This window comes from Prionailurus viverrinus, chromosome B2 (genome assembly GCF_022837055.1).
Source record: "Prionailurus viverrinus isolate Anna chromosome B2, UM_Priviv_1.0, whole genome shotgun sequence".
Classification (NCBI taxonomy): Eukaryota; Metazoa; Chordata; class Mammalia; order Carnivora; family Felidae; genus Prionailurus; species Prionailurus viverrinus.
This window is the reverse complement of record NC_062565.1, coordinates 42,868,509-42,890,040: the sequence shown is the minus strand read 5'-3', so window position 1 is coordinate 42,890,040 and position 21,532 is coordinate 42,868,509. Positions and strand designations below refer to the sequence as shown.

Below are 21,532 nucleotides of genomic sequence, written 5' to 3'. Positions count from 1 at the left end.
TTAGAGAACTAGTTAACCCTACAAATAGACACATTTCTCATGTTGTAAGGATGTGCATCTTCTAAGCAACCTAAGGATAGAAATACAGCTGGGCCTCAGGAACTATGGCTCAGACACCAATAAAATCAGTTTTTTCTTTCTCTTTCTGATCTCTGCTTCCCTTAATACGTGGGCTTAATTTTTCTCTCCCTGTTGAACTGTCTTTTTATTGGTAGCTAACATGCTGCCAGAGCAGGTGCTGGCAACTGAGTTTCTTCACCTAAAAAGAAAGAGACCCAGTTCTCTGGATTACCAGTTTCAAATCTCTGGAAGTGGGCCCTGATCGACCCAGCTTGTGCTGGGTGTCCAGGCGTAGACCTGGCAGTGTGGCTGGAGGGCAGGAACACGCTGCATCACTCTAAAGAGGAGGCTGGCAGGGTAGCCTGGCAGCGATGGGGCAGCAATGGGGCAGCGAGAGCAGGTAGACAGTGCCTGAACCGCTCACTGCCCCGGCCCATTCATCCATTCATTCGCTCATCGTTCCTAGCGTGCCCACAAATATGCTGGAGTTGATCTTGAGACCATCGGTATTTTCCTTCAAGAATTATTCTCATAATCTAAATCTAGTTTCTTTTTAAAAGCTGCAGGGGCTGTTACACAGTTATCTGAGACTTAAAGGAAAATGGCTCATGAGAGAGTGAATCCAGAAATCCCACTAACGTTCACAGAATGACAAAGAGAGAAAGTAAAATGTGCTTCAGTCAAGCTTTTCCTCTCAAAAAATATCCTTGCTAAAACTGTAAAACATTTCAACAAAAACATGTCTTCAAATATGTTATTTCAAAAACTGCATTACTTAAGCAAATATTTAAATACTATATTAGTTTCTCTGCAGACTTGACTTGAATTTAATTCTACCAGTCTGCCAAATATGTTGAAACTCCAAATCCATTTTCATTTGCCAGGTTAAATGTTTATTTTGTTTTCCCACATAATATGCTCTTTAAAGTGTCACAAGCATACCGAATCTGATTTCTTTTTAATAGGGACTTAGTAGGGTTTTTTTTTAATCTTTTCAGTTAATGGCACAGGATATGCCTCTCTTAAGGAATATGCAAAGGTATGCTTACCTTCCTACCTACTGAAGGTAACCCCTGCCTTTGTTGTTGGAAAATAGAAATTAACTCACTTAAAGGAAGTTAAAAATATGTCTCCTAAATTTACCTACGTTTTTGGAGCCTCACTGTTATTTCCTCATAATCAGAATACCGAAGACTTTTCTTGTACTGGAGAATGTCTAGTTTTACTAGTGACTCTGTGTAGACTAGTACAGTGGAAAGGTTTTGGGCTATGGTGACTTACAAGTAACTAACATTACTTGATGATAAGACTTCCCTTTTCTTCTGCTCATCGATGTTTATCTGACCCAGACAATCATTTGAACATCTTCTCTTATTTTTGAAGAACATTTACATGCCTTTGAATATTACAGTCTCTTAGATATTCCTTTGTAGAAAAAAAAAACTGTTTGCTAATAGCTTTCAGCATATTTCTTACTTATTTTTAAAAGACAGATATTCAGCTTCCATATGAATTGCACAGCTGTTTGTACTTTTTGCAGAGTTCATTCGTATATCTTGTTAGGTTTCTTGTATTAGACCTAATTCACTACAGAAAAGAGCATGTTGAGGGGGAGGTGTTTGAAGACCTAGTGATAGTGATCTTCCTACCCTTGAACTTCCCAGGAAAAAAAAAAAAAAAGTACCTGGAATTCTTTTTTCTTTCTGCATCTATTATGAAAGTGCAGATTCTTACTTACCTCTTCTGTTCAGTTTCACATGGCCTCCTCATTTTCTAAATCCAGTGCCCTTCTGTGAGAGAAATGGGAGTCATGGGTAAAGTCGATGCAGCGGGTTAAATGGCTGCATCACTGCTGAGGGTGAAATAGTTCACACACATTTTTTACGGTTTTGAAATATCTGGCTGTTTTCCAGAAGTTAGGAACCCACTGGCTTCTCCCAATGGCATTTCTCCTAGATCAGAATCATTGCAAATAGACTGAGACTGATTTCCATCGTGGACTTGAGCAGGTTGTCCTGTCTCCTCAATCATTAGGACCCATGGCTCTGACAAATTGCTACACATTTCAAGCCCTCCCTACGATACAGGATACACACAGAACCTCAGAACACCAGAGTTATATTCAAGAAGGGAGAAAGAACTCAGCCGCAGTCAGAGGAAGCAACCCAACCCAGAGATTCCCTTCCTGTGCTAGAGGCAAAACCAAGACCTAAAGTGCAGGTCTCCTGAGCCCAGGTCGGCATGCTCTTCACGAGGCACTCTAGTCTTCCTCTGACGATACAGAATGGCCCTCATGATCACGTAAGAACATTTCAGAGCTGTACGTTTAGGATGGAAACTCAGTTGTTCCTGTTCAGCACTGTTGATTTTGAATATAGAGAGATTGAGTTGAAATTGTATTAGCCCTATAACGTACCCTGTCCATGTGTCAGATAGATCTTGAATGCCATCTTCCTTGCTTTTTGTTTGTATCTTTCTCACCAAGATAAAATGGTGTATAAATGTAGACCCTCTTGAGACGCTTGCAGTATTTGCATTTTTTGCAATTTTAAGTTTTTCATCAAAAAGTGAAGAGGCGTTTTTCAGATATGACGGCCTGCCCCTTCATGAAAATTCACCCTGCCCTGACTTATATCCAGTGCTGAAGATACCCTCTGTTACTTTCAAGTTCATCGTACTTGGGATCACTTCAGCCCTCCCCACCCCAGTCTACTTTAATCATCTTTTCTTTCTTCGATGAAGTTTGAGATTGGTGGCTTTTCATTGGCTGTATCTAGGATTCCAGTAAAAGGTTAGTGGACAACAGATCAAAAGTAGTTCCCAGCCTGCCAGCCAGCTTTCATGCGAAGTGCATAGACTAACATTGGCAAGGCAGTTAAGCACCCACTGGAGTGAGTCATTTGCCAAGTCCATCTTAATGTCACTCACCTTCACTGATGGTTGTGCTGACCCTAACATATGAAGGGATTAAATGCAACTAAACCAGTTTCTTCCTAGAGCACCTCAGTCATTTTGGAGTTGGCTTAATATTCTTGGCTATTGGTTTGACTTACCTCCTGGAAGCACTCCATGAAGTTAAAAAATGTGTAAAATGCATTTTTTAAAAAATGTTGGCGAGTGATGTGATGGGAGAGAATCCTTACTCTTAAGCCTCAGCTCTTACGAGCAGTAAAAATCAGGTCTGGAAATCAATATGATGGATCACATAAATGTAATATCATATACCAACATGATAGAGACAGCTCCTTACCACCCAATATCCTTTCTCTTCTTCCTTTGTAATAAAACTGATTTGTAGCTGGTCGTGTTGCCACACAGCCACAATAGCACGTTCCTCTTCTTAACTTGCAGCTGGATTTGATCGTATGACTGAGATACGGCCAGTAAAATGCAAACGGAAGTATTGTAACTACCGTGTTAGTTTTCTGAAAACAGAAGTGCATTCACTTTTTTTCTTACCTTCCTACATTTGACCACTTTATGCAGAGGTAATATCTGGAGCTTTAGAAGCCATTCTGACTCAAGACAAAGCCACAGTCTGCACATTGTTAGATGTCAACGATATCTCAATGAAAGGAATAGATAACTTTTAAAACTGGAAAGAAAAAAAAACACAGCTTAGAAAAATGTCTGAGCAGAAGCTGGAGGAGACTGAGGCCCTGGTGACTTCAACCAGTAATTATATCAAGCCTGAACTACTCCTCTCCAGAATTCATTTACGTGAAGAAAAATACACTTTTATCTTGCTTACAGTAACTATAATTTGGCATCAAATTGCAGTCAGCTAAAAATATTTAAACTAGTAAAACTTGTGACTGAGACCCCAGGTTGATAAAATTGAGACTAAACTTCTAGAAAGTAATCAGTGTCTTAGGATAGGCCTGGTCTGCTATAAAAATTGTTTTCCTTAGAAGTTGGAAATGGACAGCATTTGACATTTCTAGTCCATGTGGCAGTGACTGGACACTGTTTTGCCTGATGCTAGTAGAAATTCAGGTTCTCCCATATAGTGTCTGGGCTGTGCCAGTGAACTCGTAAGTTGTGAAGCAGAATTTCTTTTTTTTTAATTTATTTTTATTTTCGTTAACGTGTATTTATTTTTGAGAGACAGCATGAGCGAGAGAGGGGCAGAGAAAGAGGGAGACACAGAATCCAAAGCAGGCTCCAGGCTCTGAGCCGTCAGCACAGAGCCCGGCGCGGGGCTCGAACTCGCGAGCCGCGAGATCATGACCTGGGCCGAAGTCGGACGCTCAACCGACTGAGCCACCCAGGCGCCCCATAAAATTTCTTTGTGCCTCATCATGAGAGCAGATAATTCTTAGCTGTCATGTAAACTCATCACTTTTGCTCTGGCAAGGAAGCTGTTAAAAAGGTGGCTTGTCTAAGCCCTCTAACACAGGCCCTCTGGTTGGGCTCTCACGGACCGTTCCAGAGCTCCACTATGGACAAAGCTAAGGCCTTTTACATAGGACGTTAATTTTTTCCTTCTTGTCAGTTATTTCTCGGGCAATTGACAAAATAAGTCTCTTATTTTATATTGAAGAAATACTGCATCATGTGGCTATGCTTGTCAAAGAACTATGATATTTACAGGATGAGTGTTAATGTCTTAATGTGTTTCAGTCTCAGTCTCCTACTATTTAAAGAGTTTCGTTTATCTAAACTTCCCAACATCAAAAGATTGAAGAAATCACTCAGCATTTATTAGTAGATTTCCTGTCTCTTAAAATAGGAAAAAAGATTTGATTTTAGCTTTGTGCTGTTGTTGTTGTTAATCAAAATATCCATCGTGGTACTTAAGAAATTGAAATGCTGTGCTATAGAAAATAAGTACCATCTGGGCTGTGTTTTTCTCTGCCCTCTAAAGAGTACTGCACAAAGGAGGGCATGTAAAGTAGCCAGGCGTGCTTCATTTAACTATACTTATGGGATACCTGACGTGGTGCAGTAGGAGGATCACTTAAAAGTTGTATATAAATCAAATTATAGTTTATTTCATCATATCGTAAATGTACCAGCAAAGCACCAGTATTACAGAATTCTAAGAGGATGGATTTCGAGCTATGAAGAATTTTAATTTGTTATTTTAACAAGATCATATTTTCATCATTCATTTCAGTGTTCCCTATGTGATGTTTTTTTAATTCACCTACCTGTGGGCAGTCTGGTTATGAAACCTGTTTTTCCATGACCGTCAGGCTACTAGACTGCGCTGCACTCTGTTCTCCCCTCACCCTGCTCCACCCACGTGGAGCCTCCTTCTTTCTTCGTCTTTGAAAGATGATGATCTTCCCAGACAGATGAGATCATGCTTATGTCACAATAACGTTCTCCCTCTTAAAAGCTACAACCTAGCAACAGATGTGCATGTGTGCGCACACACACACATACATATACGCACACTACATTATACGTATCCTCAAGTGTTAAGCCCAACTGTTTGTTCCCCTGGCGTCATTATCCTAATCAAGGGTGTCAGTCATAACAAAAGATGATAAAGTCTTTATTATAGGCTGACAAAAGTATTTTTTATCTTTTACTAAACTGTGGTATACCTGTCTTCTTTCCAATGTTCTCTTTAGACTGCATGGTATTATAAACAGAGCATTGGCTTTGGGCTCAGACAGATCTAATTACAGTTCCATCCCTTACCTTGTGCAGGGTATCCTTGTTACCCTGGACAAATTACTAAATGTTTCCAAGTCTCAGATTGTTCAGCGGGACCTGCATCACAGAACTGTTGGAAAGGATTTGTGGTAGCAAATGTAATGGACCTAGCTCAGTGCCCAGCACTCACGAGTTGTAGCTATCTTGAACAAAATCTTCTCTATAAAAATGTACACTACAGCTAAATTCGTATAGATAGACATACAAATGGAATAGAGTTTAGATACAACCTTACTTTCGTAACGACTACAGTCGGAACCAGTGAAGGAATTTACAGCATATATGAACGATCAAGTTATCGGGCTATCTATCTAACACTAACTGCTCTCCTCCAGGAAAATGAGTCTGAAAATGGAGCATGTTTCTTAAGAAGTCACTGTGCAAAGTAACTCTGGAATACTTGTCCACTTACTAATTTGTTCATGTTGGGATGCATTTCTAGATCTTGTCAAACCGCACACAGTTCAAGTTTTAGGGCTTTCAGTTCTGTAAAAAACGAAACCCGTTTCTTACTAGAGCCACTAAAGAACACTTCAGGTAGAATATTCTAGATTATTGCATATTTTATAGGCATCTAGAATTGTAACATGTAGTGGTAATGTACAGTTGTACCCTTTGGGTAATTCTACTTGGGGAAAACTTGGGTAATCCTGTCTACAGTCAGAAAGAAAATGTCATAGGTAAGTAAGGAGTTTTGTTTTAGGAGTCAGTGATACAGTGAAAAGAACACTGGTTTGGAGGAGATATCTTAAATCGTTCTAGCAATATGTCCTGCCTTGATGAAAAGCCACAAAAACTCTCATCCAAGCACTAAACATATGACGGACCCTGCATGGCTTCTCAGATCAGAAAGGATCAGGAGAGGTTGGGGGTGGTGAGGCTGGGTGAAGAGTACACAGAACTGTCTGCGCTAATTTTGCAAATTTTATGTAAATTAAACTGATATCAAAGTAAGTTTTCTTAAAAAGCCACAGAGTCAGCAAGCTTTAGCTTCTGTGTCTACAAAAGGAAGATGTTGATAATAGCTGATCTTCCTACCCCTTAGGGTTGCAGAGAGGGCCAACAAGTAAGGCAATGTACATAAGACTCAAAAGTGCTGCTGTTCCGTCTGTGCTGTGATTCTTCCTCCCTTGACTTCACCCACTTTAGCACGTCTGATCTTCCCTTCTGTTGTCCTTTGCCTCTTTAAAGTTTTTGTGGTTACTTTAAGGTGAAACACTGCCTCACATCACGAAGTTACTAAAAGCAATTCTCCTTTCTGCGTCTTTCTACATAATCCATTCCACACCCTCTGTGGCATGCCTTCTGTAAGCCTTCTTACTTCAGAGCTGGGCCTAATGGCCACTGACATTTAATCAAATAACAGTTAGAATACATTTACTTATGAGTAAAGGCTGATTAAAATTTGGGCACTGACATCTGAGGATGGGAATTTCATCATCAAATATCTTAACAGAAACCATTTTGTTAAATAACCATAATTATAGGTTTTACATTTATGATTCCAAGGGATTTCGCTATTCTGCATTCTTTGAAGCCCAAGAGGCTGTCATAGTGTTCAGGCTGCTTGAAATACTGAATCCAAGTGCAAACAGGGCTGCTTTAGGAGAGAAGTCCCTCCCTCTAGTGCTTTTTTCAAAGATTTTGAAAGCACAGTTACTTCCGAGATGATTTCTGGTTTTGTTTCGGTTTTAAATTCATTGGGTAGACTTTTTAAAGATAAAAATGGAAAATAGACCTTAAGTTTCTGAGCGTGTAGACATTCCTGCTTTTTCCTGTTAACCATTTAGAAATTTTCATTTATTACATTGGAAACAAAAGCAATTTCAATAGCTATGATTACTGAATGGCATTGTAGCCATATTTGGTCAAGTCCATTGCTGGCTTTTTTTTTTTTTTCAGTGATTAAAACTTGGCATACTCAGGAAATCATTTTCTTTCTTTGTTTTGTGTTAACTCGTGCTTTCAGCTAGATCAGTCTCTGTGGCAGACTTCTATTGATGAACTTGTTCACTTCTGACTCATGAAAACAACTCAGCCAGTTATGAGAAAAGAAACTTCAGCTGTAAAATGATTAAGGGCATTCTCTGTAAGGAATAAACAATTTAATTTGGTTTTTTTTGTTTCTAATCTTAACTCAGATGGTACCCAGTTGTAAAAGCCTATTTTTCCTCTATAATATAGTCCCTTGAGAATTTTCCATCGATGGGTGACTTCATTTCTTCACTGGTGCATAATGTAAGAGATCCCATTATTCATCTTTTCATCATTTCATCTTTCTCCTTTATGAATTTTTAAAACATGGCGTGATTCAGATTTACTGTTAAAACATGTTTTTTTGCTGCCCCCCTTTATTTCAGAGTTTGTTTACAGCAGTATTTTTCTTCAATGGAAGATTCCTAAATGAATAATTTGACCATCTTGCTAAGCTACCTTCTTAGTTAGAATGATTAAGGTTTACTATGTGAATTGCCAATTTTTAAAATATCTTCTGAACTGAGAGCTGAGGAGTATCAACATAAATTATAGATAATGAGGAGTTTATTTTTTTGTATCTAGATTTTTTTTATATTTTATTTATTTTTTATTAAATATAATTTATTGACAAATTGGTTTCCATACAACACCCAGTGCTCATCCTAACAGGTGCCCTCCTCAATGCCCGTCACCCACTTTCCCCTCTCCTCCCACCCCCCCATCAACCCCCAGTTTGTTCTCAGTATTTAAGTCTCTTATGGTTTGCCTCCCTCCCTCTCTGTAACTTTTTTTCTCCCCCTTCCCTTCCTCCATGGTCTTCTGTTAAGTTTCTCAGGATCCACATATGAGTGAAAACATATGGTATCTGTCTGTTTCTGCCTGACTTACTTCACCTAGCATAATACCCTCCAGTTCCATCCACGTTGCTACAAATGGCATGATTTCATTCTTTCACATTGCCAAGTAGTATTCCATGTGTATATACAAACCACATCTTCTTTATCCATTCGTCAGTTGATGGACATTTAGGCTCTTTCCATAATTTGGCCCTTGTGGAAAGTGCTGCTATAAACATTGGGGTACACGTGCCCCTATGCATCAGCACTCCTGTATCCCTTGGGTAAATTCCTAGCAGTGCTGTTTCTGGGTCATAGGGTAGTTCTATTTTTAATTTTTTGAGGAACCTCCACACTGTTTTCCAGAGTGACTGCACCAGTTTGCATTCCCACCAACAGTGCGAGAGGACTTTAAATTGGTTGTTCTGATCCATCACTGAGGCAGGTAGTTCTGCTGCTCCTAAGTGTTTCTGGCAACAATAGTGTGGCTTGGGATAGGGAGGAGGGTTCTTTTGGGAGGTGAGGGCGGGGCCTATCGCACTGGGTCAGGAGGGCTAGAAGTAGCAGCGTGTGTTGTGATCTGTATTTTAGGAGCACTCTGTCTTTCATATATGCCTCTCAGATAAACCTGTCATTTTTGCAACAGTCCATGATATGAAAACCAAAGAGGGATTTGATAGAAATGACACAACACAATTCCATTTTTAAAAGATCACTCTGACAGATGTGTGGGGATTAGTTGTTCATTCAGTATCATGGTCCTCCTAGGAATCTCGTGTCCGAAATGGCCTCAGTTCTAAAACCAGATATGGAAGCACAGTGCTTGTTCCTTGAAAGGCAGATGCAATAGGAGAGCACAGATTTCTGCAGTTTTTATTTCATTGAGGAATATCTTTCAGAAGGCAAGGAAAATTGGAAGACTGTACATCCGCTTCCCTCGCCTCTATCAAAGTATCTCTGCTTTCAGCAGTTTCATTTGTGAGGATTCATAGGAAAAAGAGCGTAGACTTTGGAGTAAGACAGACCTGGTTTGAGATTGTAGCAACCTTATTTGATGTGCAGTCTTAGACAAGTTACCTAACATCTGAGCCATAGCTTCTTCATTTTAAAAATAATCATATCTGCCCATTGAGATTATTGGAAGAATTAAAAGAGATAATGTTAATGACCAAGCACAGCACATGACACATAGCAGGGAGGCAACCAATGGTAGGTCTTCTTCCTCTTAGACTAGTGGTTCTCAGTTGGGTGTGATGTTGCCCTGTAGGGGACATTTGGCAATATTTGGAGACATCTTGGTTTTCATAACCCAGGAAGTATCAGGCAGAAGCTGTTGGCATCTAGTGGGTAAAAGTCAGGAATTCCCTAAACATCCTACAGTGCACAGGACAGTCCCCACAGCACAGAATCATTCAGCCCAAAATGTCAGTAGTGCCAGGACTGAGAAACCTTGCCTTAGAGATATTAACCTTTCCATATATAGACTGTAGGAAGAATATATATATATGTGTGTGTGTGTGTGTGTGTGTGTATGCATATGTATATATACATATATATGTATATGCATATATATGTATATATATGCATATGTATATGCATATATATGTATATATATGCGTATGTATACGTATATATGCACATGTATACATATATATTCAATTCCACCAATGTTTATGAAACACCTACTCTGTATCCAACTCATTGGGGAGTTAGCAGTGAATGAAATAGGCATAATCTCTGCCATTGAGGAGCTTTGTATTCTAGTTGAGAAACAGATAAGTCACAAAGAAATACATCTATCATTGTGGCAGATGATAAATAGTAAGAGCTATGAAGAAAAATGAAGCCAGGCAATAGAGAGTACCCTGCCAGGAGCTGCTGTTTTATATATAGTGGTCATCAACAGCTTCTCTAAGAAGGGGGCCTGTGAACAGAGACCCAAAGAAGTGAGTGAGCAAGCCAATGATGTGGGGTGAAGATAGAGCAGGGGTGTCACAAATGCACAGGCTCCTGGATGGGAATATGTTTGTCGTTTTCGGGAAACATCAGATAGGCGAGTGGGCTGGAATGTGGAGTAAGTGAGGAGGAGAGTGATAGGAAATGAGACCGGACAGGTAGTAGGGAACAAGACTGTGTAGGGATGTGCAGGCCATTCTGAGAATTTTGACTTTCATTCTGGGGGGATGAGACACCACTGGCAGTTTTAATCATAAATGGCATGACCCGATTTTCATCTTTTAAAGGATCACACTGGCTGTTGTGTGGCGAATGAACTGGCAGGGGTTGGGAAGGACGAGTGGGAGCAGGAAGACCCATTAGGAGATTATTGCAGTAATCCAGGGGAGATGATGATAATGACCGCTTGGACCAGAATAGTAGCAGCGAGGTGGAAAGTGGTGAAAAGTGGTTTATTCCAGATATATTTTAATGGTAGAGCTATGGAACTTAGAATTAATGGATGAAGTAATACAAGGTAAAAATTTTATTTTCACATGCAAAAGTCCTTATCAAAAAAAATGTAGATGTATCATATAGTAGCAACAAAGGGAGATTCCAAGCAGGGCCCTTCCTTGTTCTGGTAGAGTTCCACGTATCCTGAAGAGGATGAGAGCCATGTTGCACTGACAGGCTTCCTCCTTCACGAGATTTTATTTTAAAGGTGCCAAACTTTCCCACTGTGTAAGCGAAGCCAGCCTCCATTCGATATGTGCATTGGACTGCTTGAGAATTTGATCTTGCTAAATGAAAATGGAAAGGTCTACAGCTCCAGCTCAAGGTTAAAGAGAAAATATGAACTACGTTTTGTTCAACAGTGGCTTTGCATGCACATTTTCCAGACAGTGTCTTAAAAGTTTAGCTAAATAGCCAAAATATTTAACTATATCCTTCTAGATTTGCTAGACTCTAAAGCCGTGTCGACTCATCTGGATAGTACATAAAGCGATGAGAATTTTTAGGAAATGTTCTTCAGGATACCTAAAGAGCTTGTATGTATTCATTTAGTATGTTCACTTTTGGATGTACAGCCACATAAAAGCCACAAAAAAGGGTTACAGCATCCTCAATCAGGAAAACAAAAAAGAGGTTAGTCTTCTGTTACTTCAAAGAACTAGTTTGGGCAGAAACTCACATAGCTTTTTATATTATTTGCCAACTTAGTTATTACAGAGCATGTTTACAGTTTCGGGGGAAACATTAGTAAGAATTAGTCCTAACACTGCATGAGGATTTACAGCTAAACGTGGAATTGTGTGGTTGTGTGCTACTAAGTTATTGGGAAAAAAATGTCTCTTAGCACACGTTTTATCCCAGGATAGGAAATAATATATTGTGTGTAATTTTCCTCACTACTAGCTTAATAAATTCAGATTTAAAAATTGTAAACATTCAACCGATTTTAAAAGCACCATTTAAATAACAACTGTATTTTCCTTATAACGAATTCATGCTCATTCTTGATAGTTTAGAATATACGGAAAAGAAAAAACTATAGTCACATTAATTAATGTATCTAGACCCATACAGTATAAACGCCCCTAAAAATTCAATATTTTGAAACAACTCTATTATGAACTACTGTCACAAATATCCTTTTGTGTATTTCTCAATCACTGATGCTTTGTACTCACTGGGAATTACTCACTTATTTTTAGCTCAAAATCCCTTTTAAGTCCCTTGAACGTTCTCCTAAGTCTATAGCTACTTCTTTAAGAAACTTCTCGTGATTATTGTAATATATTCTTAATACCTTAGGCACACAAAATTGATGTATTATGAAAATCATGCAGGAAGAACAAGTTGGCACCAATGGAAAATTTCATTTTTCAGGCTATGAAATAGAAAATACATTGTATTTGTATTCAGTTGTATAATTCAGAGACAATCAGGATTTTGAGTTGGCTCCCTAATTAATTCAGTAACATTCTCCTTTCTCCCTCTTGCTCACACTCACTCTGTGAGAACATATATCCAAACCTATGCTGTTCCTCTGTGATTTTCTGCCTCTTGAATAACTGCTTTGATTATTTTTGTGTGTGTGGACATTTACTTCATGACCTCCAGTAGGCCAAGCAAAGTTAACTCAAGAGGAATTTCTTTACATTTAAATTCTCTTCGTTTTTAAAAATGTTTTTTCTTACTGTAATTCACCTAAGGAAAAGTTAAAACAATACTGAAATGCGTGACTGAAAACGTAAAACTTACCGGCAATGCTACCCCCAGGGATAAATACTACGAAAATATAATGTATGTGCTTCCAGACGTTTGCACACGTGTGTGTGTTTTAATCATAAACGGGATCAAGATACGTGCAATTCAGTTTTCAGCTTGCTTTTTTCAGTGAATAATAAATACGGTCTCGCAGCTACAACCTTTGAGGGGAAACAAAAGTAGAGCACATAGAAAGTGCAGGGGTGTAATACTGTCTAGAAGAACAAATGTTCCAGGAGAGAGATCAGTGTGACCTGGGAGCTTTTGGGAAAACTTCCTAGGGAAGGGTGGTGCCCACGCGGAAGGGGAAGGAGCTAAATGCCCTGTGGAAGAGGGGGGAGATGGACGGCACAGTCATGGCGGAGGCGCACGGGACAGCAACATGGCGGCTGTGACAGAGGGTGACCTGAGTACCACAAAGGTGTTAGGTTTTAGTGAGGACATTGCCTGCCTATAAAGAATGAACCAGATTGTGGCTGTATTTGGAAGCCCAGCATTTGAGCTTAAATTTGATGCAGTGAGTGATCTGCTGAGAGCCATTGTTTGAGTGTATGAGGCAGAAGCATGAAAGCAGTGTGGGGATAGAGGAGGGCCTGCTATGGTAAGGTCTTGCTGTGTGCCAAGGCCTTTTCTCCATGTTTTTATTTATAGTTGCTGTACCCAGATGGGTTGGGAGAGTTAAAATATTTGGGAGGAACCGGCCAGGAATGAGTTGCAGTACTCTAGGCCCAAAATGGTGAGCTTTGCACTTGGGTGCAGAGGTAAGGAAAATCTACCAGGTGGTTTGAAGGAGACTCACTTGACTCCTGGGTAGGAGGATCCACTGAATTACAATCTGATCCAGGGAGGCCACTGAGCACTCAGCTGGGTACCCGGTTGACTGCAGCAATCCAGGTAAACCCTTTAACCTTCCTGAACCTCCGCTTCTCTATCTAGAGTGAGTGGGGGATATGGCATCTAAGTTTCTTTAGCATTCTGTGGTGTTTACTGATCTCTTCATGTCATTCTGCAGACGACCCACAACATACATGAACACGCATACACATCCCACAAGCTGCATGTTTTCACATTGCTGGATTCTACTGCCCGCCGTGCCATTTGCGGTTTTCAAATTCAGCAACCAATTCCTGTTTAACATGAGGTAGTTGGTAGTGGCTATTGGCACTTCGCCTTTTCCATGCAGAAAGGACTTTGCGTTTCAATGGTAAGACTTCTAAGAGTAATCAAAGTTAAGATTTTTTTAAAAATCCAAGGTGGAAGTGAGAGCAGATAAACTTTCATCTTGGTTTCAAAGTTACGCTCTGTGATTCTGTATCGCTGGAGAAAGATAAATGTCATGTGTCTTGAGAAGCCGCCAAGAGATATGCCAGCACATAGTTTCTCTAACCTTTATGGATGCTTCAGTGAAAGCACGTGGAGAATTTAAATGAAACTGTATGCTGCGTAAGTAATCCAGCCTCATACCTCAAACTGGTATAGACAGGGGCAAAATGGTGATCGTCACTGCTGAAAATATTTTTCCAGGACACAAGCAGTTTCACGTTCATTGAAATGAGAGCTCCTCACTGAAAATTTAAATTAACAAATGTATACTCAGATCCTGTTTTGTTAAGGTAGTGAACAAGCAAACGAATCATACTGGGTACTGCATCTGTAGGGATATCTGCTTCTCTGTTTTCATTTAGGTAGGACCCAAGAAAATGAGTTCATCTGGCATGGAATTCTGCCTTTTGAGTTTGTTTTACAATAGCCAGAAAAGGCTGTTAACTTCTTGGTAGTGAAATGAATGACGATTAGCGTAACTATGCTCTCTTAAAGAGCCATTTTTAAAGAGCCATTCCAATGAAATTTTAGCATATTGTTGCGTGCTTGGAAAAGGTTAGGAATAATTCGTCCGAAAGTGATTTTTCCATGTATGCCCCTCTATGGGAATATTTTGCTAGATTGTAGTACTGGTAAGGTCTAATTTCTTAAAAAGCCTCTAGTATGTACCATAAACCAAGGACTGGGTAGAATTGACAGATAAGTAGAAAACAAATTGGACTTGTAGATACAAGAGCGTGACTAATCCACAGATGACCTTACGTCCATGTGGCAGTCTGAGATCAGGAGCACATTGTGTCATTTGAGAATATCCAGGATGAATAAAAGCTATGATTAACCTGCCATGATTGTTCAGTGATATACCTCACAGGAGGATGTCTAGGACCCAAGTTTTACTTACTAGCTTTATCAACTCTATGCTTAAAAAGCTATTTTTTTTACTTCTCTAAAAAAAGATTGTTTTTTACTCTCTAGAGCTCAGTATCCTCAACTGAGAAATGGAGCTTTTACAACGGTTTATTTTAAAGGTTATTGTGCTGCTCTCTGTACAGAATAAGCATTGTTTTTCTGATCACGCTGTTCTACAGGGCTTATGATTTTCCCTCTTGCATCTTTTCCGGTGATTCCCTACAGTACCAGGAATAGAAGAGGACTGTCAGTGTGCACTCAAAGCGTGGATTGCAATGGGTGATCTGAATAGAGGCAGAAGGGCAAGTGGAATGAGAACATTACAGAAAATTGGAGCCAGCTTATTTAATAAGTTGGCCAATGTCTTGATTTTTTTTATGGGACTTTGGCTTTAAAAAGCCACCTACCCTCTCTGGAATTTGGACAACTTGATTACAAATATTAACAGTTCCTGATTTTAGATCAGGCAACAAGGATTTATATGCATTTCTTTTGCCTCCATCCATCCATCCATCCATCCATCCATCCATCCACCTGCCCACCCATGTACCTAGCCAGTGACATTTACTGGGATCCAGGTAAATCCAAGCTAAGCACTGACCAATGCTGAGATTAGAGAAGTAAAACATGGTTAACTATCTTTAAAGAACACAGAGTCTATGAGGGTTAGATACTTACCACCTTTCCTGATTTTAAGGTGACAGTGTATAGACCAGAGATAATATAATCAGATGTGAGAGATTTGGGCCCTTTTATAAGGCCACATTTGTCCCTTTCTTTCAGTTTATTTGAAATAACTCATGGGGAAGAGAGAGGAGTAGACGAAAATTAGCGTGATGAGCATATCTGAATCATCCTCAGCATCCTGGACTGCCGGTCGGTGTCTCTGATTTCATTTTGAGCTCACTTGACCATTCTGTGAATAGCACACATGCGCTGTGTCACGTAACATTCAGGGACATTGGTTTTAGTACAACTGCTTCCCACCCTCTTTCGTGTCACGGCACACGTAGAAAGTGATCGTTTTATGCCACACTGCGGTAAATGGACAAGGCAGCTTACAACCAGATACCGGCCTGGGGGTTCTGCTGCCTCAGCCTCCTGCACATTTAGAAGGTTGAGGGGAAAACAGGATGTCTGCACACCTGTATTGTGTTTGCAGCACACCTGTGCACTCTCAGGTTCATTACAGTTTGAACACTCTGCACTTGATTATCCCCGGGTTATGCCTTCTTTGCTGACCCAGGACCTTATTTAATTGTATTTGGGCATGAGCACTTTGAGCACATTACTAATGGTGGCCACATGATATGGGTTAGTAAGGGAATGTATAGACTTTAGAGGATTCCAAAGAAAAATATTGGAGTAACACCATTACTGTAGGTTGGAGACAACTTCTTATAATGAAAATAGGCTGGCTCCGGAATTGGCAGTCCAGGCCTGCAGTACTAACTTGATGACCTTTGACAAATCACCTCTCTCTGAGCCTCAATTTCCTTCTCTTTAAGATGAGGGAGTTTGAACAAGGTGAACTTGAAGTCATCCTCCAGCTCTGATATGCCATGGTTTTGTAGTGCCTGCGCATCTTTGCTGTTAAGTCAGCTGCTCTTTCCTGAGCGTGTGCTGTATGCTGGGCACTTGGTCGGTGGCTTCCTGCTCACGGCCAAGGGCCAGCCTCATGGGGCTCTAAAGCTTCAGTGCTAGAGGAATTGAAAGCAAACTTAAGATACTTGATGAAAAAAAGACAATAGACCGTGAATCAGGTGTCCGAAAGGAATCGACGCTAGCTGTAATAATTGGAAGTCCTCCAGTGTCTTTTAAATGTAGCTCGGGATCTTACATCAAATGCCTGGCTTGATTAAAGCCCACAACCCTGGAAGCCTGAGCCCCTTAGGATGAGTGTTCCTACCTTCCGTTTCCAAGAATACATATTCAGATGCTTAATGATCAACCACGCAAACATCTATAGAGAAACCAAATCTTGATTGTCCAGCTCGGTGGAAGGAAAGTTAGTGTTAAGAATCCCATTAGGAATTTTCTTTTTCCATTATTTATCTAAGTCCTTTCTGTTTAGCATGTGTTGGGTGGATGAAGCTGCCTAGCTGGAGAGCAGCAGAGAAGACATACAGGAATGCGTAGATAATCAAGGACTAGCCACATCATGGCGATGATGGTCATTTGCCCTGATCGTAGGCTAAAATGGTAGCATTTGTTCATTTCACGGAGGTTTCATTGTTTAATTGTCATGGTCAGAAATTCTCTCGGAGGTAGAAATACAAATGTATAGTCAGACACTGACAGCGTTATGCCTTAGAACCTTTTTTTTAATAAACACCTTATATTCAAAATTCTCCCTTATTTCCTACTGTCCATTAGCACACGTTTACTGAGTCATGTGTCAGGTACGCTAAAAAGGACAAAACCAAATCATGCATTCACATATCAAAAAATACTTCTAAGTATTGAAAAATTCACCCAATAATACATCCTTAAGGAAACATAATGTTTCAGATATGCACTGCACATAATGTACATAATGTGTGCATGCTATTTATTAATACATGTTCAAAAAGGATACTTGAACCTAGAGGGTAAATAAAGAAGTCTGGGTTTATGTCAGCACGTATATGTGTTTGTATGTATGGGGTCAGGAGAGATTAGGAAGGAAAGAAGAGAGGGAAAGAAAAGAAAAAGAGAAGCAAGGGGGAAAAAAGTCAGTGGTCTGAGAACCACAGGAGCTGGTGAATTTTACCTTAACTCCCACCACCCCATCTGTCTTTTCTGCATGGAGCAGCATTAGTACACGATTATTCGTTCCATCAACAGATACATCATCAGAATTCAGTTGACCACTACCCAAATCAAACAAAATGAAAAAACAATAATTTCAGTTTAAAAAAATATATAAAAACATCCAGACGTTAGCAGTGGTACTTATGTACTCCCAACTGTGATAAAGAAAACTTGCTGAGAGCCCTTCCAAAGCAGAAAAAAATTAAAATCTCAGGGAATTTTTTTCCTTTACTGGCCAGAATCTCATTCCAAGAAGTACCAGCCTGTCTCATTTCAAAATGCTTCCCTTGCCAAGGAAGCGGAAGCGGTCATATTCTTTCCCACCGAACTATGGGTGAATTATAATTATCCTACCTCTTGTGGGACAATGAAGCAGCAAACATCTGCTATACTGAATCAAAAACCCACGAATGAAACTCTACCAAACTGTGAATCATACCTGGACTCAGATTAAAGGTTTTGTGTTGTGTTTACCTTTTTCTTTATTTTCTTTGCAGTTTAAAATATGGATTTGTTAGCTCTGGCTCTGTGTTCTGAGGGAAACTGTATGGATTCCATTCATTGACTCCAATTTTAACATTGCAAATCCCCAGCTCTATGGCAATAGCTGGGCAATAATGATTAACAGTTTTTCTGTTTGATTTGTTATCATCTTCTCACGGTTTTTCCTTAGATGGATGGTGATTAAGAAAATTTAGAAGTACACAATCTAAGAAGTAAGATTCTTTAGGGTTTTTTTCCTTCGGCTATAATGACAATAACAGAGGAGAAGAAAATGGTATTTTAAACTTCCAAAAGACACAAGCTTCAAAACTACAGTTAACTTAACATAATTTTATGTATCATGATATTTATGGTAGTACTAAACTGTTTACTTAAAGTCAAGAAAGAAAAATGGAATTTCATTTCTGCGTTTTAGCCAAGAAAACATAGACAGTGGTCTACTTGCCCTGAAACATTGTTTGTGTGTCTCTTTATCTGTTAGAGAGCAGAAAGGCAAACTCGAATTATGGATTCAGCTCAATATGCAGAATTCTGTGAAAGTCGACAATTAAGTTTCTGTAAGTAAATGTTTAATTTTGCTTCATTATATGTTTAAGAGATTATGTGTTACAGATATACTAAAGTATGACGCAATCTCCGTTCCTTAGAAATTGGTGAATTTAATATATGCATAGTTATAACTATTACAGAAACAACCCCTGCATTGTAGGGGAGTCTATAAAAGATTTTACCCCACTCTACTATTTTGTAATTAATAGTCTTAAGAGGTTTTAAAGGGTGCTGGTAGTATACAGAGAGCCATGTTAATTATTCACATTACTTTTAGTCAGAAAAATTCCATTTTCTTTAACGTTCCCACTTTAATTTCGTTTCCAGTTTCTTAGTCATATTTACACTAGTATTGCTGATTGTACTTGACCCACAATGGACTGGAGTGGCACAGTCATGACATTTAAGAGCCCCCAATATTAATAAATACCAGGCTTTCCATTTATTTATGCATACTCTTATTACCCCAAAGGAACGTATCAATAGTCTCTTCCATTTTTGTGTGTAACCCCCTGCTGTAACAGGCATTCAGTGTGAGCCAAATTCATTAGTCCATGCTCTTGTAACACTAATAACCTAGTGATAAATTAAGTACTGTCCGTCATTGCACACAAGCTTACTAAAAGTACAGAAAGGCTCGTGATACATAGCGGGCTCAATTGTGCAGCAGACACCCTCACCACAACAGTTCCATGACTAAGACTCTCGGGGGAAAGGTCAAAGAGTAAGTGTGATGAAAAGTCCGGTTAAAAATCTGACAGAATAGCACATGACCCTGGTCTGAGGGATTATAGACACAATGGTGTCTTTAAATGGAAAAACTGTTCTGTGGTCCTAATAACAATGCATTTGATTTGAAAAAAGAAAATGAGAGCTTCATTTCTAGATCATCAAGTACAAATAAATGACACATTTCCAACAGCGTCCCATGTAAATGTCAGTAAAATATAGGAAAACATGTTTGGGGAGCTTTTTTGTCCTAACTAAATATACTTTGCAGTCTGACTAACAGTTTGGCATCCTACATCTGTGAAGCATTAAGTAAATGACACTTCAGATCATGGCAATTTCAGCAAATGAGAGGTTTTTGTATTGTAATTTTTAGGTTTAAAAATGGCATTCAAGTCTTTTATAAGTATAAATCTCCAGTTTATAAAGTAACGTTTAGTGCTATTGAACTATTTTTTAAAATCATATTTTAAATTTAATTCACTTAAAGGAACAGACGTGCTATTTCACACTAAAACAGATAGCCACCGGAGCGTCCTCATACATCTTATGTTTGGAAATCGGACTTTTAACAACTCAGTTTTTTGTTTGTAACTCAGTAATAATGAATATTTTCCCTTTCTATAGAATATACTTATAGCTTAGACATAATATTATGCTTATTTTTTTTTAATTTTTTTTTCAACGTTTTTTATTTATTTTGGGGACAGAGAGAGACAGAGCATGAACGGGGGAGGGGCAGAGAGAGAGGGCGACACAGAATCGGAAACAGGCTCCAGGCTCCGAGCCATCAGCCCAGAGCCCGACGCGGGGCTCGAACTCACGGACCGCGAGATCGTGACCTGGCTGAAGTCGGACGCTTAACCGACTGCGCCACCCAGGCGCCCCAATGCTTAATTTTTTTAAAGAGGATGGATTTGGGCATTTAAAAATACTTCTTCATATGATGCCCATAGGTGCTTCATTATGAAACCTTAGTGGAAGACTCTGTTTTATATGCCAGAGTGCTGTGGTTGGGAATGCTTAGTCCAGGTGGGTCGGCACATTTAGAACTAATACCCACACTGGTCAGAATGGTAGGCTTTTTTCATTTCTACCCTTCTGATAAATTACCAGGATATAGGAATTGTGGTCCAGCTGTATGTGTCTTCTTAAATATTTGATCTTGGCATTCACTGATTGGGACTACTGATGCATTTTTAAATTAACAAGTATAACTTTTTAGGCTGAAGGTAAGTTGCAGAATTGGGATACTGATCAAATTCACCAACACTTTGGTTTTTATATTTATGTAAGTTAGATAGTCATTTCCCTTAAAGTCTTAACATCTGATATGAACGTTAGTTCACATAGCTTAAATTTAGTTATAAATTGATAAATCTTTTTGCAAGCCTTTCCTTTCAACCTTTTGTTTCATATATGAATTTTGTAAACAAATACGTAGATTTTCTTTTTAGTCAATCTGAGAGTCTCCTTGTATTTTAATTGCTGATTTTAACTTATGTGTGTTTAATTACTTATACTGTTGGGTTTATATATGCTGTCTTTGTGCTTTAAATTTACTTTTTTATTTTGCTTTTCCTTCTCCTTTTCATTGTTCTGTCAGATTAATTAGATTTTCTTCACTCCGTGTTTCCTCAAACAGTTTGTATAGTGTATATTCTCTTTCTATTATTCTAGTTGCTATCCTTAATTGTTTAATACGCATCCTGGACTTAAATTTTTTAAGTTGATCATTAGTAAACATTCCTTCTCAGCCTAATTTTGTTTTTCCCAAGGCTCTGTGAGAGCTTAAAGCACTCATTTTTGTCTTAAAAATGCTTTATTTTGCCCTCATACTTAAGTGGTAGTTTAGTCGGGTAGGAAATTGTGGGCTAGTAGTTATTTGTTAAAACAGGATAGCATTGTCTTTTAGCCTCTGTTGTTGGTAAGAAGTCTCTGTCCGCTTGTCCTGTGTTTTCCCTGTCGGAGAAACT

The 21,532-nt window shown here is 39.1% G+C and overlaps 1 protein-coding gene across 4 annotated transcripts in view; it reads left to right on the top strand.

The window, feature by feature from the left end:
- SUPT3H (SPT3 homolog, SAGA and STAGA complex component) overlaps nt 1-21,532 on the top strand; it is a 540,862-nt gene that overhangs the window by 413,601 nt on the left and 105,729 nt on the right. For all 4 annotated transcript variants that reach the window (XM_047858055.1, XM_047858052.1, XM_047858053.1 and 1 more), the window contains exon 7: nt 18,760-18,835. In XM_047858055.1, coding sequence (XP_047714011.1) covers nt 18,760-18,835 — 76 coding nt within the window. The remainder of the gene's footprint in view (nt 1-18,759; nt 18,836-21,532) is intronic.